This window comes from Abramis brama (genome assembly GCF_963993115.1).
Source record: "Abramis brama genome assembly, chromosome: 3".
NCBI classification, from domain to species: Eukaryota; Metazoa; Chordata; class Actinopteri; order Cypriniformes; family Leuciscidae; genus Abramis; species Abramis brama.
Genome location: NC_139965.1, coordinates 23,154,157 through 23,173,368, shown reverse-complemented (window position 1 = coordinate 23,173,368; position 19,212 = coordinate 23,154,157). Strand labels below are relative to the sequence as shown.

Genomic DNA, 19,212 nt, shown 5'->3' with positions numbered 1-19,212 from the left:
CATAAATCTGGGTATATTGGTAAATAGAAATCAAATGTGTGGTTTTTTATATGGGCATAAACATGTTTGACTGCTTGCAGAGAGAGTCCATGTGATGGCCACTGCTGTATTACAGGGCAAGGTTAGATCAAGGGGAGGTCACATTTTCTTTGATTCTCCATTTCCTCTATTTCAGAGGAAACAACAGGACACCTCCGTTTGGGTCATTCTAACATTATTTCTACTTTATTGACTTTCCCAATCCAGGTCTCACAGTTTGTTTCCTTGACCTTATAAGGTGCTTTGACCCTGTGTTTTGTGTGTGTGTGATTGGGGTCTTTTGGGGAAAAAAGCGCTTCCAGTCACAACACTTCTGCCCTCAGATAATAACCACATACATACGACACGCATTCCAACATATACATATGAATACCAAATAGCAGTACATTCTTTCCTCTAGGCTGGAGAAAAGAACTGGAAACAGAGAAACTTCCTTTTATGGCACAGGGCCGGGATGGATCTGTCCTGGGGGTTAAAAGGTTTTAGGGAAGACTTTTCCCATATTCCTCCTCTGCGTCTTACACACACACACACACACACACCAACACACGGAGCAGTGCACAGATGCTTCTCCAGCACTTGATCATTAAGGAATGCACCAACTGTTGGAGATAATGCGGTGCCAGCTCCCATTCTGCTCCACTCTGCCTCCCCTGAGAGTGGCCGCTCCCTCACTCCTACACACACACACACACACACATTACAGCTGGAATGTGCCAAAGCTGTCCTCCACAAATTTTTACCTGAGCGAGGTGAGGAATGTCCAGCATTTGAGGAAGATGGACCGAAGACGCTTGCAAAAAGCAACCTGTCCACAACTGTCTGAAACTATATGGCTCTTTCTGCATTTTCATGCGAGGATACTTTAGGAAAACAAGCAGTTAATGAGACAGACGTCTGGAGTTTTTCAAAGTACCCTTATAAAGCTAGAACATTTGAAAGGAATTTGGATTAATAATAAGGGGATATTTTTTGCACAATTTCCCAAGTTGCATTCCATCTTCTCCGGAGAGAGCACTAATGCCAATGGAAACACTGCTTAACATCTGGATAATACTTAAATGTCATACTAACATATTACCGATGTAAAGAAACAAAAGTGGACCATTCATTTTGAAAAATCAAACAAAGCTTCAGCCACATCCATTCATCTCTCAGCACTGCTGCTACTTCAAATGAGAAACGCAGCACAGCTCATTGAACAAGGTACATTTCCTTCCCACATTTAAATTCGGATTTCAAAATACAAAGAGTTCAGAGACAGTCTGACATTTATAGACTCTGAAAACTGAGGAGGAAGTGTGGAAAAGACTTGTACTTGTCTGTAAAGGCCTGTCAGAGGCCTAGAATGAGCAGATAAATAAAGCAAGCACTGACTTTATTGTCGTTATCCCACGGGACCCCCAAAAATCTCCTCATGCCCTCTCTCCTCTCGGATAAAGCGTGGCGTGGCTCAAGGGAAACCAATTCAGCCCAGATGAGATTGGAATGAAAACAATAGCCCATATCTGTATCCTTTTTGCATTTTCCCAGGGTTCCCCCATCTCAACAGACGGCTTAGCCCCTGCCACAACGGACCCAGAGCAGCTTTCTCGGCCCTTGCCCGTCCCACTGATATGACATGGCACGGGCACTGGGGAGAGGGCTTGGAGGACGACCCACTGATCTAGAACCTCCTGGGAACTAATTCTAAGAGACGAGAAGAAGAGACAATGAAGAGAGAGAAACAGAGAGACTTGTCTCAGTGCGTGTGTTGACACTCGGGAGACTATCCCTGTCAAAACACCAGGATTAGAAGGCAGCACACTCGGGCAGAATAAATAGCATGTCACAATCCTTTTTCTGGCCCGATAAAGCCAAAGCCCCTACTCTATGAAAGTGCCATTATAGTTGTAAAGTCAGAGAGACTTACTGATCTCAGTGCAGGAATGGGCATTTGAAGAGATGTGACAACCTTCCAGTGATTCCTTGACATAATGGATGAACTACACCTGGCCCCTGCGTATCTAACCACTCATCTACGATCCGATCTCGCCAGCTCAGTTTTCTGCCAGAGAAATCTTGCTCTTCTTCACAAAGCAGCTCAATTAAGACACCTACAGCAAAGATCCGCTGACAAGATTACGCCGATGGTCTTAAACAGATGAAAAGGAAGAGCAGCGCTCATAAATCTCAGCAAAGATTCAGTGTAAACAGTTTTCATCACTACATGGAACACGGAGCCAAAATTGCATGTCTAACAAAAACCATAACAGTGGAAAAGTAAAACACAGGTAGCATTTGGCACTGACATGTCATGCTTAACCATTATAAAATATTTATATGTATTTCACAATATTAAAATTTTACTGTATTTTTTAATAAAATAAATACAGCCTTGATGAGCATAAGAAACTTTTAATTAAAAAAATTACAAAATATTGCAGATGCCAAACTTTCAAACAGCAGTGTATAATATATCATTTTATATGATTTAAACTTATTTAACATTAATACATAGTGCTCAAGTCAACATTTTACAATTTCAATAATCTTTGGAATAATGTCAACAGTACAGAAATTTAAGTGACACTAATTTCTCTAGTCTAACTGCCTTAGAACATTCAAGCTAAATAAATGTAATACAGTTATATAGAAATCTACTTCAGTTAATGTCATTAATGACCTCCACGGCTATGTACAGTATGTGAGATGAAGCTGTGTCATGTCCCTGAAGATGCAGTTGTGCTGAGCGGAGAGGGTGTACCCCCATCCCGACAAGCCCTGCCCTGTGGCAGACAGCCAGAACATCTGCCAGCACCCCCAGGTCTCACACCGCCACTGTAATCCCCTCCACAGGAAGCTGCTCTTCCCCCAATCAATCCTTACACTTGAGAAATGAGAGAGAGAGAGAGACTCTCTACTGAAACACTCCACTTCACAGTATCATTACAGCTGTCCTCAGTGAACTGCCCTATTGTCCCTGTGCTGACTATTGTCAATTGTCCACCCAACACTGCATCCTTAATCTGACTTTCAATGAACTGTAGCTACAGTACATTATGTCTCTTCCTCTCAATAAACCTCGAAAAACGTCACTATTGTGCTCAGAATCTCCTCTCAGAGGAAGGAGGAGACTGACCTCCCCCTTCGGTCCAGCATTTGAGCGGCCCACTCCTCAGGGAAAACAGGGAATTACCAAATCGATGATCAACTGACAATGACGATATAAATTTCCCAGGCTTTCTTCTGAACACGCCATCTAATGATGGAGAAAGCCGAGGAACCATTCCCAGTTCAAATGGAAAGAGAGAGAGAGAGAGAGAGAGAGGGAAAGTAGAAGAAGGCCCAAGTGAGGTATTATGGTTCCACTTGAAGCCACCCAGGTTGAAGGGCACTCCCATTGCAAGTGTCACAGTTAGGTTAATAATTAAACCCGAAGCACTCTCATTTCTAATAATGTTATGAGAAAAAAAGGCTTGAGCAAAAAAGAAAAGTAGTCAAGCAGCCAAGGTCAAGAGAATATTGAGAGTTTCATGCAATTTAGAGGGGAAAACAAGTTATTCCAGGCATTCTCCTTGGCTCCCACAGGAAAAAACATTGTTCCTCTCTGAAATCACATCTCAAGGCTTCTCTTGCACTGGATTCGTTTGTTACAATAGAGATGCTGCAGTCAATAGAAAACCAAAAACGTACTCTCTCATCCCATTTCTCTCCATCTCCTTAGAAAAACAAACTGGAGTCACAAGCTATGCACACACGCGAGCGCAAGCGTGCACAGAACACTGAGGGAAAATCTTCTGAATGTCTTAATCACAGAGCCACTAAAACAAGACTCCATCATCACACAAAATAAGAGTATAATAATTACAAGAGGCAGACAGGAAAGTGAAACGGCATAAGAAAACATGTTTTGTCGTTCCCGTCGTTAGTTCCAGAGACAACAGCTGTTAGCTGGGGCGGCGGCAAATGCTCCTGAAGTCTCCATAATCACGCCGTTATTGAAGTGAGGACAAAAAGGGCACTAATTGCAAGGGAGCAATCTAAACGTAATAGGTTACACACCCAGGCGATGGCGCACAATGCTAACAGCTAAAAAGAAGAGTCGGGTTGAAAAAAAAACATAAAAAAAATCACGACAGAGAGAAAACATGCACGCACACGCACAACACTGTATAACAGTAGCGTTTCCCTCATTTTCTGCCAATTACCTTCTTTCCCTGTCAACAGTTTTAATAACCTCGATCATTTCCACAAGCCCCTTTTTTCTTTTTTGCATGCTTTTTTTGCTTCGGTTAAATAATTTCGGTTCTTTAATATGCAAATGCACCCATTGGCATGCATGGGTGAAGAGGCTTCAGCTCCTTGAGATGTGTCAGTATATTGTCGAGCACCTGCACCTCGGGGAAGGCTTGATTTAATTGACACCTAATACTATTCATTATTCCACTTAGTGAGCATCTCTGCTAGTCACCTGTAGGCTGCTCGAACACCGTGCTGCCATTTCCTCCTGTCGACAGCTGCTGTAAATAGACTGACTAACCTTAGTAACTCCTTTTAATAGTATTATTTATTTATAACTGATACCAATTATAATATAAAATACTGTAATGTTTAAATGTTTTGAATATACATATATTAGAAAATACATTAAGATTAAATTTTTAAATAATACACATTGTTTATTTCACTATTTTTAAGAGCATTGTTTTTTGGTTAATAAAAGCTATTTGGAATATGTGGTGTTATGGAGGCTGTAATGCAATTACGAGGAAACCGATTCTGCTATAAAAAGACTATGGTAAAAATAGTGGATGGCTGTAGTGTCATTGTCTTTATTTGGCAGAGCTGAGGTGCTAATCTCAGCGCTGACCCCGTCGTCCCAGCCAATCGCACAATTCCTGACCTATCTAAACAGGACACGTGTCTATCAAGCGCACATGAATTAACCACTCCCAAGAGGCTTCACCTCTTGAGCAGGGCAGCACATGACCTCCTCTTCAATCCATTTTACTGCAGGACTCGGCACTAATCAGGGTTGAATTATTAAAGTGAGCAGCCACCGATGATCAATTCACACTGGCCAGGCCTTCCATGACAGGGTACTTCTTCAGCACTAATGACACAAGAGAAATTCCATCGGACAATGAAAGACGTACAGGGAAATAGATCATGCTGATTAGTAACGTGAATGGGAGAGATAAAGTTGAAATATGTGAAATAGAAGAAATAAAGAGTTCAAGTTCAATCAAAGCTGTGGATAAAAACTATTTTCATGGCATGTTTGCACTGGGAAGACACCATGCCGGATACCGTCACCCTAAGAAGGAGAGGAATTCTGGGCAGCATATACAAGAAGAAAACTGAATAATAAATATTGGTGAAGACAGCAAGACACTAGCAGAGGGTCAGCATCTTCCGAAGGAAAGCCGTCCAAATGAAGGCTTGGGCAAGTGATTAAAACACACCCCTGGAGCCTCCCTTCCTCTGACAGGAGGAGGAGAACGAGAAGAAATTAAAGCAAAGTTGAAAGAGAGATTTCTAGAGAGAGAAGTACAACTCAAGGATCCTACAGATTGAGAAGAGGAGGGAGATATTAGGAGGGAGGAAAGGGGGGGGCACAAGAAAAAAAAAGGGTGGTGGTGGGGGGGTGGGGGTGGATGGGAATCCAATCAGAACTTAGTGTAGAGAGATCAGGAGCCAAGATAAGCCCATACTTCGAGCCCCCAAAACTGCAATCTCCTCTTAAGCTGGAGAGTGGCAGCTGGCAGAACAGCTGGTGAATAGGATTAATGTCAGAAGAATGAAATAAAACTCAACATATGTCCGAGCCTGAGGTGTTGGGACTGCACGTGATTGTGCCCCGATGGATGCCATGTGTGCAGCTGGAAGGAGCTGCGCCGGAGCTCGGCTGCGCTGCCTTCCCCACAAGGTCACTTTTAAGAAAACTAGGACCATTTAATGCTTGGATAGCAAAATGAACTTTCTCTCCCCTGTCCTCTTTAGCCTCCTCTCAGGCTGAGTGAGCCCTCAGAGGCGGCCCACCCCGACTGCTCCGCTCCTGCCTGCTGCTGCTGCTCATTACGGTTCACTCACAACAAGAAACATCTTCAGCAAACACGGAGGAAAAAAACTAATTTAGCCAATGAACTTTTTCTGAATAGGTCGGGACGAGAATGACAACGAAAAGTAATAAAGATGTCCTCAAGAGTTTCAATATCTGACATTGTCAGGCACTTATAACACAATTAAAATGATCAATCTAAATGCATCCCTCTAAAAAAAAAAACAAAGATCATCCTCCTTATCAGGAAAAACAACCCACACAAATTTAGTCTAATTCATGAGATCCTGCTGTAACATGATTTTAAAAATATATAATAATAAATAAAAATAAATAATAATAATGATGATGATGATGGAAAATATTGAAAAAAGAATGCAGTGTTTTATGGGCTAAAAAAAAAAAAAAAACATTTTCTCAGAACTGCCTCTCATTTAAGATATACACAAAAAAATAAACTCTCATATTTAATAACTTAGTCTGTTGCCTTATTGTGTCCCTTCTTGTCTTTGTTCAATAAAAAATCTTTGTTATATGTTTATTTAATTTATATTTGTCTAAGTGTATTTATTTCTCTGCAAGCAAAATAAATTCCTCATCCATTTCTACAACATTCTGATGCTTCTCGAGGGTTAGGATTTTGTAAACTGGACTGTAATTAATGTTTCATTCTTTTTTTGAAAAGTAAATAAATTAAAGATAAAAATACACAAAGAAAGAAAAAAACTCCATCTTATGAAACTATCTTGAAATGCAGCTGAAAGGATTGAGCACATGTGAAGGTACGAAATAAGAAGAGATTTAATCTTAATTTATAAATTCCATTTCATGTCGGTAATCATTAGAGCCCACATACTGTAATAAATTATAACAATTTCACACAAGAAATAAATTACTGGGTACCTTGCAGAGGAGCCATTTTTTATGCTGGCTACCCTGCAATCTAACTGTCAGATATAAACCCTTCTGCTAATCAATGCTTCAAAACATTCACTTTTATTCGTCTACGTTGAATTAATAAAAATGTGTGAATAATGTCGCTTACTGTGATCATTTCAGCTCAGAGTGATTTAGTAAATTAATGGGTGCTACGGACAAAAAGAAACTGATAGGATCCACATGAATAGATTAAAATTTGCTGTGAAGCCAACTGTCTTGGTTCGTCACTGAAACTTTATTTCATCTTAAATGCCAGAGCAACTTGGACGTGCTTGAGAGGTTCTCCCCACAATATACGCAGAGTTAAAACGTGGCGTCAAGAAGATAATGGGATGCTAAAATTAAAATAGAAGACACATCAACCATAAGAAAAAAAAACTACAGCTCAGTTTATATGCACTCTTTGGGTAAAGTAATTGACAGAGTGTTTTATTTCCTGAAGTCTAAGTTTGAATATATAAGGAAAAATTGAAAGAAAGAATTAAAATTGATGATCTTTAGTAAACTAGGTATGTGGTAAAACGAACTAGTGTTTTACAGCCACAAGTGAACTGTTTTACAGTAATAAACAGTACTGTATGAGTGCATGAGGGCATTAAAAAGGGAAATTTAAAAGGAGGCATCTTCGTTCTTTGTAAAACTCGCTTGACTAATTAAGGAAGCATATTTTCCACCACTGCCACTGACATTCTCCGTTTTTATGAGGCAACAATTAAAAATGTTTATGGTACCGTGGAGCACACTCTGTTTACCAGCATGTCAGAGTTCAGTGCTTATGCACACGGGCCCAAAAGGTCACTATTTTTAGCCACCGACCTCCATTTTCTCGCACACACACACACACACACACACACACACACACACACACACACACACACACACACACACACACACACACACACACACAGCTATCGTGTAACACACTCACTCTTACTACATCACAGACCACCAGTGACTGCCGGGTTCAGCCCACACAGCTGAACACAGCAATACAATCCACCTATGGAGTACCACTGAACAATACAGACGCAATCTGACCAGTACTTCCCATTATCAGTAGAAGGACGCCGTGAGAAGTATCTGTCAATTTAACAGTGGCTGAAAGTTAGGGGGTTTTTTGTCTGTTGATATCCAAGCATGTATAAGGAGAGACTCTGACGAGACGGCGCAGTTACCGGTAACCATAGTACTTCAAAAGGTTAAGAATTTAAATTCTTCTCAAGTCTACTTACCGGTCTACAACTAACACACTCAACATTGTTTCCTGCGTGGTTGTGCAACAATGGCCACGGTACTTTCTTTCAAATCGACCCGTTTCTTTTTCCTCTCTGCTGTGGAGTCATATCCACCATAGCACGCTGTGAGAGGATGGAAAACGCTGCCATTTCACATGGAGCTGAGCTCATTTCTTTATCACCTCTCAAGAATGGGAAAAAGAAAGTGTGTGTGATATGGAGAGACAAAGAACAATATATACGGGGGAAAAATACGTTATACAACACCAGACCCAGACCACTATGGAGAAGGAATCCTCAGGCAGGGCACTCTGGGAAATTAAAGGAGTGAGAAAAGCGTCCCTCACTACCCAAATCACAAATTTAAGTAGATGGAATTTTATGGGGGAAAAAAACTTTTTCCCTCCCTGCAAAACCATTAATTAGAATTAAAACTCATTCCTTTAAGCTATCATTGGAACTTCATGACATGTAATGGATGACAGGGTCCTAAAACGTATTAACCACTCGACCTACACAGACTTTAAAATTATATGGGGGCCACTCCCAATGAGAGATGGTGTTCAGCGAATAATTACGATGATCCGAGCCGCAACGTTCGCTGAGCAATAAAACATGTTTCTATCTGTTTTTTCTGACATCCCATCTCATCCCCTTGCACCTTATTGAACAAAGAGAGAGCAAGAGAGAGAAAGACACGAGGAGACAGACAAGGCGTAAACGGTTTTGTCGTGTACAGCACTCAGAAACATATCGGGTCGATGTGTATCGTTCATTTTTTAAAGGGATAGCTCACCCAATTTTAAAAAAAGAAGGTTCCAACCTTGTATGATTTTCTTCTACTAAATACAAAAGAAGATAAAAAAAATAAATAAATGATTTCAATGTGGTCCAAAACAACACTAGATCCCACCGACGTTCATTATAAAGACAAAAAAGTCAGATAAAAGGAAGTCATACAGGTTTGGAAAGATGTGAGGGTGAATAAATGATGACAGAATTTTCATTTTTGGGTGAACGATCCCAGGAAAACAACATGTGTATGTTAGCTGTTGTGTCTGTGAATTTCAGAAAGGGTGGCGGTATTAGCAACCATATGGAGCTGACGTAGCTGGGTCTTATAAAACAAGACTTGCTATGTGGCCTGAAATCATTAGCTGGGCACATCGGCCCGTCTGTGGCTACGGTGTGAGTTACATTGACACTATTTTGATCCTAGTCAGATGACACCAGCTCTTTTGTCCAGTTATGTGCAGTCAATGCCTGCGAATTGAGCACGAGGCGGGTGGTGGTGATCTCACACTCATATAGCGCAAATGCAACACACGCTTTACAGGTTAAGCCCAGCTCATCTCGATCTGACCGCTTTTAATCTACATAAAGGGTCCTGCTTTTTCCACCGGCAGTGCTCGGCTGCGCAGTGACAGATTTAAGGCTAATTAATGGGGTGGTCCTCTTTTCTCAGGCATCAGCATTTTGCTTTTCTCACTGTGCTAATCCAAATACCAAGAGGGGAACATAAAGATGCTTGCTCATTAAAACCACTCGTTCCAGTACTGCTTTACACATATACCACTATTCCAACACCGCTGTTAAACAAGAGCGGGACTCAACGCCGGCCCCATCAACACTGTTGCTTGGGACAACATTCTTAACTTTCATCTCATCATATTGCAGTGGCCCCAAACATGTTCATACACTTTAGCCACATGTATGCACTTTAGCCAAAAATGTATGAATGTCATTACATTAAATAAAAAAAAAGAGATAAATAAATAAATACAGAGGTCTGAGATTATGTAAATAAATAAGTATACTTTAAGCAAACATTTCACAAAAAAAATTTGTTTGGTTTTGAATTATGAAACTATATACATATTCTGTTCAAAATGAAGATGAAAAGTATTTGGACACTTACTTTGCGGCTGACAGATGTTAATGGAAGGTGTCCATATAGTGAATGTCATGGACATCACTTGAGGTTACTCAGCTAGGACAGCTTTGAACTTGAGGAGAACTGACCTCATATATCCACTAAAATCACCTTCAGTCTTTTTGGTTAATTGAAAAAACATAATTGACGACAAAAAAATGGTCAGTTGTCATTTCTTTGCAGATGCCACTTGGGATTGATATTTATTATCTAATGTTGTGAGATTCAGACATTTTAAGAGTGACTTTCACGTCCAAAGGTATCTAGATATTTTTTGGGACCACAGTATATTTAGGGATTATAGTAAATGCAATTATGCTTAAACATAACAACATGCAAATTAAAAGTTTTTGGAATCTTGTCTCCAAATAAAACAAATTAAAAACAAATCAGGAAAAAAACTGAGAAATGACACAAAAATACCTTTATTTGCATAATGTGTTATGTTTATAATAATGTAAATATAGTTTTGTTTTTTTTAAACATGCATTAGTGTACACTTAATTAAATAGTGTCAGGGGAATGTTAATGCGATGAATACATTAAGGTATATGAAAAACAGCGTAGGAAAGTCTCGTTTACGGCTGAGGGGGACGTACCTATAGTGAGAGAGGGGGGACAAATGGAGCTCTGTTCAGGAGTCCTGGCTGTGATTTGTCTCCCTGAAACACCCGTTTCCTCCTATCAGGAGAGCCTCAGCTCAATGACAGAGACCAGCACAATGGAAGCGTTGTGCTTGATCCCACACAAGAGGGACAGAGTCAACAGCTGAGCTCGAGAGAGAGAAGATGGCTCCTGGAATGCTCTTCAGCAGTTGCTACTGTTGACTAATGGGAATCTGAGAAGAGGGAAGGTGATATGGACGCAGAGAATGGCACAGTGAGGCAGAAGCAGCTGCTTGTTTTGTCATCTGAAAGAGGAGCACTCTATTTGGAGCAGGGACAGAGTTTTGGAGGTCCTCACTAGGCAGTCAGGAGGGGAACGATTTGTCTCTCCTGTCACACGCTCCTCTGGGAAGTGTGTTTGTATTATGGATGTTTGATATGAAGCATACAGGCTGCGGAGGGTTTTGATATGGATTGAACAGAGCTGCCAGAATCTGTTTGTATCAGTCTATCTTCCTTTTTTTTTCTTTTTTTTGTGCTGAAGGCTTGTCAGTAGCGTCTCTCTCTCTCTCTGTCTCTTTCTAAGGGGAAAGACAGGAGGAGTAGGTGCTATCATTTTTGTCCACAGAGTGGCAGAATGTCCGCAACGTAAAAAAATAAAAATATAATGTCTGCCTTGCAGGGTGACAAGAGAGATGACTGGCAAGGAGTGGAGGGAGCAGGAAGACAAGCTTTTGATCATGTGTCCTAACAAGCCATTCCAGCTCATGTCAGCTCAACCCCAGTAGAATTACATTATCTATTCAAACAAAAGTGATGGGCCAGATCTTGCTCTTTACTGAGCTACCAACTCACCCGCACTCTAGCTTACCTGCCAACTCTCGAGATCCACACATAACCCTGAAGATTAACTAACATATTTAGACCCGTGTACAAGCACACTTGGATTAATCAAACCCATAGGCTTTCATTCAGGCAGCTCGGTCGAAGATAGATGACAGAGTGCAAGAGGCGAGAAAACTTCCAACGACTGATGTTTGGCCCAGTGTACTCTGCCCGAGGGATCGGTGGACTAACATAACAGAGTGATGGAACGTTGTGTTTGAAGTACACTTCCAGATCTCAGGTTCGGACCGAAAACTAGCCAAGAAATTAAAAAGATCGACCTTATTGTATATGCATAAAGTCTAGGGCCGGTGCCATACATCATTATAACAAAGATTGTTATTAATTAGGTGGAATAGAAATCAGAAGTGGGCAGCCTGGAGAGCAAAGCTAGCCCCTCAGCTATTTCAACAAGAACCCTTTCAAGAGGGTCATAAAAATGCAACCGAAATGGCATGCGGTAAAACAGCTTTCTGCACTCAATTCTCCCGCTGCCCAAACCCATCAATCTCTCGATCTCGATGGGGAAAAGGCTCATGCTGCCTGGAGATATTGGGCTGGATGTTGAAGAAAAGAAAAAAAAAGGACAGATTTCAGTTAGAAATGTATAAATACAGGGGAGGGTGATAGGTTCCTAAAAATGCCTTCGCAAACATACTTCAACAGAAAAACAAGTGCCTCAAAGGAGATTTTGAGGACAGATAGCCCCCATTGAGCAGATCAGGAAGGTAACACACACACACACACACACACACACACACAGCTGTTATTTAAATGCACACCGGTGCTCACCTGCTGCTGAAATGGCTGAGGTCTGCAGGGGGGTGGGGGGCCTCTAGAAATATCCCTCTGCCCCAGAGATCAGGCTTTACGTGGGATGGAGGCACAGAAGAACCTGCCCCCCACCCCTGCTAAACTCATTAACTCAATACACAAAGTTCCAGGTGTATTGAGTCGTTCGCTAACCTCGACTCTCCTCTGGCCCCTCAGAGGGCTCAGGGTTACCAGCCAAGAGAAAGTCCTCATCCATGCCACATTAGCAACTGTTCCTGTTGTCACCCAGGTCACTCCTGAGGGTGTAAATCACTCCTTTTCAGAAAGTGCCTCTTCTACACCTGTTGGCTCTGACATATTTCTGAACATGGCTAACAACCTTGCCTTTTCACTTTCAAGGGGAAAGAGTGCAAGGGTGCATAAGGTTGAGCAACTGTGCAGGGACACTGGCACAAGAAAACTTTTTATGATGGTTTTTGTTTTTTAACCAATCTATGAGGATTATGAGTATTATATAACAAATCCTGGCAAAAAGCTTTTTTTTTTTTTAAACAAGGTAAAACTCGTACTTTAAAAATTTTGTAACAGATTGCGAACTGCATAACAGCATGTGTGATCTTCAGCAGAAGAGGTGCACACTGACAGGATGTCATAGAGGAATGTCAGGCTGTGGATGGTCTATTTTTCAGTCACCAATCTGAACTCCTGCCACTGAACTGCCTGCAAAATGTAATTCTGGCATTCAGACGAACAGGGCTCTAAGCGTGGATTAGCAGCAAACAAGCTATTACCAGCAGCCATGGCCAATCCTGCCAATACAAGACTGCTGACTAAGTTGGCAGAGCCAGTGGTTCACTGGTGCCCAAACTAGAGCAGTAGGCAGAATGCCTTCTTGACTAGGTGTAGATGCTTCTACCTAGATCTTTCTGTCTGCTACAAAGTGATGTGGGAATGTTAAAGTAAAAAGAAAACTTAGGATGTGCCGATATTAAAATTCTGTCCACTACAGATAGGCCAAGAATGATTTTTTAAATATTTTGTCAAAATAATAAATTAAAAAAAATAAAAAAAAAATAAAAAAAAATAAAAAAAAATAAAATAAAATAAAATAAAGATTAAGTAAGTAAGATAAATTAATTTGGCAAGAGAGAATCGGCAGTGTCTAAACATGCGTTAAACCGCAAACAAATCAATTCAAGGTTGAATAAGGGTAAGAGCAGTTCATTGAAATGGAGGTTGAAGAATCACTCCACTAAAAAAGGAGTGTTCATAAAACTGTCGAAAAAAATTCCACATAACAGCAACAATGAAAACAACCTTACAGCAGAGGATTCATATATTGAATATAGGCCTTAATTGCTTGTGAATATCAGACAAGGTCACCTTGAATAATGGACACTTTTCCTCTTGTCCAGTTTATTTTTCTTTCTTTATATTTAGATTTTTTTCCTCTTTAAGGATTACAAACAATGACATCCGAGAGCTCTCTATAAATAATGTTTTACAATACCAATTACAGAAATTCCTAAGACCTCTGTGGATGAGGAGGTTCATGTGGCGCTTTTACAGCGAAGGTGACTATTCAGCTTAATGCAGTCCTCTAGGCAGGATATTTTCATTCATTAGAGCGGTCACAAGCACTTAAGGCACTTTAAGGATTGTTAGTGAGAGGAGAGATGGAGATGACAGTCCGGTTTCACTGACTTGCGGTATGGTTCTAATAGGTCTGATTGAATTTGAGAGCGGTTGACTTTTAGGGCCCTGGTGCACATTCAATTAAGTGTGTGTAAAGACGGGTATGAAGTACAGTGTGCGTCTATATGAAATGCAACCTTTCAAGTATGTCTGAATCTATCTCTCCTTGGCTGAAATCAAAAATCGACCAAATTTCGCTGCCTACACAATGCCATTCTCAAAGAAGAAAAGCTTAAGACCAAAAGCAATCACGAGAGCCAAGGTTTTTTTGGATTTAACAGTGTTCAAACAAAAGAATGGAAACACCGGTAGTTTTATTTTCTGCTACTGCAAGTTTGTTAACTTTGACCTTCAAATTTAAGATTGCTTGGTTGGCAATGTTACTCCAAAGTTAAGGAGATTACTTGTTTACTTTTTATTACTTGTTATTGATATTTATAATTTATGGTTTTATTTTGAAAAAAAGCGTTTCTTCATTTCCTGTTGCACATATTCGTTGTGAGGTTAAAGCCTACCCCACTACTATATATTATGCAAAAGGCACTACATCAAATGGGTAATGTGTCCAAATGTGCAGTATTTAAAAACAGTAAGAGAACAATAATTGGATGACTTACTATATCAATTGTCTATCAAATGCAGTACATGATTTCGGACACAGTTCTAGTGTGACCGCACCTTAAGCAGGGTAAGCTAATGAAAGGTTACAGTTGTTCCCTTAATAACAGGCTGAGATGAGCAATATTTTTAGCTTGTCCATTCTTTGCCTCGCATAACATAACGACATGCTTTGTCGTTAAGACAACACATGTCTCTCTAAATTGCTTTTGGAGTCACGCAAGGGTTAATCCTGACATTTGAGGTTCTGCGGGCATGAAGATTCCCCTTACAGCTGCACCAAACTGAGACGTCCTCAAGGACGCAGAACCGCTCCATTTCAGCATCTCAGCACTAACGTGTTGAACTGCATGCCTCTTGTGTCTCTCAAGCTCAGGAACCAATTTCTGTGCAAAGGGGGAGATTGTGGCGTGAGGTGTGGAGGCATGAGGTCGGCTCTGTCTCCATTATTAAGGGCAGATTAACACAGCTGTACACTAGAAGTGAAGCACCCTCTTCTGCCTGCACTAAACATACGGGCCTTCAGGATTACGAGCTGCACTTGACCATTTAAATTACAGCAGCAACCGGCCATACCAGCTGGGGCTCATTAGCATAGCACCCTAGAACTCAGAGGGCTGAGAGCGCATCTTAAAAATACCTTACTAGAAAAAACAGGAGCAACCTATGAGAACACCAGCCCTTCACACTACCTCTGGATACCATTAAGCTGGAGATTGCAGGAGAGGTAAGAAAAAAAATGCATCAAAATATTATACAGGTTATACAGCAAGTCACTTTAAATACTATTTCCAAAACTGCGTTTTGTTTAATACGGCACCTTAATTGACAGACAGGCAAATTATAGGTGGAAATATTTTTAGAGAAAAAAAAAAATTCTTAAATCAGTTCACATAAATTTAGATTGCAGTTAAATTATTTCATTGCACCGCCCCACAAAATGAAGCCCCTTTATGATAATGGATGGCTTGTCATCATTTTCTATATCAATTATGAATATGAAAATATTCATGACTGACAGCCTCTCACTCTGATTTATTTAATTTGTCCTATTTTCTTATTCAAAATATTTTTCTAACCCTTGGCAATAATGAAACCGACCATAAACAAATACGTTTAATTAATATGAAGACCTTCACAGAAAGGGAGAAAAAATATATGTGAGGAAAAAAAGTACTTTTAACTGAATTATGGCCTAATTTATTCCTCTGATCAAGTGTTCGGGCTAAGAGTTCCCCAGATGCTTAAATGAGACTAGTATCTCCCCAAGGAGCAATACTGTCTGTGTGTGTGTGCGTGCGTGTGCATGTGTGCGTGTGTGTGTGTGTAATTTGATTGTATAGGTTTCTGCTTTACACTAATTATGAGGAGAGGAACCGTTTCAGCAACTCTTTCCAGTATTTGCTTTTCGGTCTTATTCCCAGAGGACTCTCTCCACTGCGGCATGATCTGCATCAAACTATTCATTAATTTAAAAAAATAAAATAAAACAATAAAAAGAAATTCTCAATTAACTTGATTCTCCTTTTAGTCATAAGACTGGATTTTGACTTTTACCGAACAACTTGCTGCAGAAGCTACAACTTAAACCTACCCAAATGCATAAATCCTTCACTATATCCTTCATATAATAAAATGATTACACAATACATATGTATTTTATATCTTTCAAATTTAATTGTCAAATCCGTGGATACTTCTGGGCCCTAAACACATGGAAGAAAAAAAGTGTTCTTGGAGCTATTTGAGTTGGTCTGTAGATGAATTTTGCGGCATGAATGCTGTCGTCTGTACTGAAGAATAAAAAGGTAATGTTCCTGGCGTCAGGTCGTGGCGTGTGTTTTATGGTCTGAGAGTTTGGTTTGGCATCGCCCAGAGACCACACTTAAGCTGAGGGGTAGTGCCACCCACTCTTTGTCACACTGGACTCGGTTCAGAACAAACTGGAAAACATAGCCACGTCAGTCCTCCCTGATTAAACGACGGTGTGTGTGTGTGTGTGCGTGTACAGCGGGAGAAAAGAGACAGATTGTGTTGAATGAGAAAGAATAGAGCATACAGGAGGACAGGCGAACGAGGAAAACAGAGTGACTGAGGAGATCGATGCACGCCAAAAAACGCTTCTCGCTAAGAGGAAAAAAACATTTGCTCACATACACGAATAATCCAAAATCCAAACACAAAAACAAGCTGAAACCTTCTGTACCGTCATGTTCTGTCTTTGTCATCTCCTCTAGTTTCTTCTGTTTCAGTGTGTCCACCACATCGGCCAGGCTTCCTTTGCGGCGCTCTGGCGTTCCGAAGGCTGAGCTGCTCAGCAGGTCGCCACGCTCCCTGGCCCCCTCCTCTGGTTTGTGTGGAGAGGTAGAGTTATTCCGGAAGGAGTATAAGGAACATACTTTATTGCTGTCCGATTCCTGCAGGAAAACACAAAAGAGTTTGAGAGAAGATTTTTACTTTATGCCAAAATAGACATTAAATGTCAAAGTACAAAAAAAGATAGCAATATGATCACATTTAAAATGTAATAATTGGTTTGAAAATTAAGAAAATGCTGAAGACAAACTATTTATATTAGAGATAGTGAGTTTAGGACACTTTAAATGATTACAGAGTACACTACTTGACAAAAAAAAAGGGGGGGGGGGGGGGGGGGGCAAGCCTAAAATGGCAAAATATTCAGTGGTCTTTTACTGGTCTTAACCACTTTAATCACAAATCACTGGTCAGGAAATTAGCAAGAATTGCACAAATAGTGAAGATAAAGTAAGTTAGCATGGAATAGCCTTCCCCAACTTGCAGACAGCTTTTTACAGGAAGAATAGTCAGTGTTGTTTTAATCCATGTTAATGGCTTCAAACAGTTGAAAAATGTCTCCCAGTTCAATTGAGTTTAATGTGAGACCAAATATTCATTATAGGGTTCAAATCTAGGCCAGGCCAACACATGAGCCTGAAGTCCATCAGGAAGACCATGCTTCACTGTGGTAGTGATGCATTTATTATTATATTTTATACCATATTTTCGAAGGCACCACTCTGGAACATCACCACGCAACTCGTGTTTCATTGTGATTTATCACACCACACACAACTTCCCATATTCTGGCAAAAACTTCATTCTGTCTTTGATGCTTTTCTAAGACAGCAATGGCTTTTTAAGTAGTGCATTTGTTAATTTCCTGACTTTGTGCTTAAGACAATTAAAAGCTTAGATTAGTGTAGATGAATGGTGTTTAACAACTCTTTTCTCTACACAATAGTCATCGCTGTAATTCCTTTGCAAAGGTTACGAGTGCGTGTTTGATCCGAGCTCGAGCACAGTGTAATTTGTTGGTTCTCGAGCAGCCGACTGTTCCGCACGGAACCCTCCAGGCCATCGTAAATCTGGGCCCCGTCTCAAACTGCTGTTGTTTTGCGGTCCCACCTGTGTGTGGTTTAGTGGTTAACTGAGCTTCTGTCTGCAGCTGATAGTTCAGTGTTCCCCGAGCGAGAACACAGAGAGGGAAAACAGAGCGAAAGGGAGAAGCGATCTGTTTGTCTGATCCTAAATCCTAAACACTACTGAGTGATTGTAAATAATAAAGTGCAAAAGCACATTAGTGAGTGGAGTTAGTGGAGAGTCCTGTGAGAAGAATTTGGGCATAGGATTGTTCCATCAGTGAGAGGAAAACTGGCAGGTGTATGTTTGGAGAGCAGGGCACAGACGGGCATTAAGGCAGTGTGATTATGTGGCAGCGGTACACGAATGAGATCACATAAATCAGCTGGCACAGACTGAGGGTTCTGCTAACACACACATGAAGTCAAATTTACAGATGACATATCTCAATGTTTTATACAAGACAACAAGATTAAATGGAGACTTTTGATATTAAAGTCTACAATCAAAAGTCAGCGATACCAATATGAACTCAAACATATCTCATCAAATTCTTCAATGACCAAATCGTTTTTTTTATTCAGCTAGGATGCATTAAATTGATCAAAAGTGACAGCAAATACATTTATAATATTTTTTAAGCAAAAATGCTGTTCTTTTGAACTTTCTGTTCATCAATTTGTCCTGAATTTTTTTTTAACATGGTTTATTTTCCACAAAAAATATTAAGCAGAACTGTTTTCGATATTGATAATAATAAGAGATGATGCTGAAAATTCAGCTTTGCCATCACATTGATAAACTACATAAAATATATTAAAATAAAAGAGTTATTTGAAATTGTGATCATTTAACAATAATGTAATTTTAATAAACCCAATAACACCAATAGCAGAGACAACTCTCTGTCTTTCATTTTATACTCTGGTTCAGTATTTAATTACTGCCAACCTCCAACACTCATTATCAATGCTGGCATTCTCGTGTCTATGTTCGTACATCTTTACCCTTTTTATCTCTTATTCAATGCCATTCTCTACACTTATATTTACATACCGGATCTAA

At 40.2% G+C, this 19,212-nt stretch overlaps 1 protein-coding gene across 34 annotated transcripts in view; it reads right to left on the bottom strand.

Moving 5' to 3' along the window:
• sox6 (SRY-box transcription factor 6) overlaps positions 1 to 19,212 on the bottom strand; it is a 150,689-nt gene that overhangs the window by 80,723 nt on the left and 50,754 nt on the right. For all 34 annotated transcript variants that reach the window (XM_084109480.1, XM_084109494.1, XM_084109489.1 and 31 more), the window contains one exon: positions 16,973 to 17,183. In XM_084109480.1, the coding sequence (XP_083965606.1) occupies positions 16,973 to 17,183 (211 nt within the window). The remainder of the gene's footprint in view (positions 1 to 16,972; positions 17,184 to 19,212) is intronic.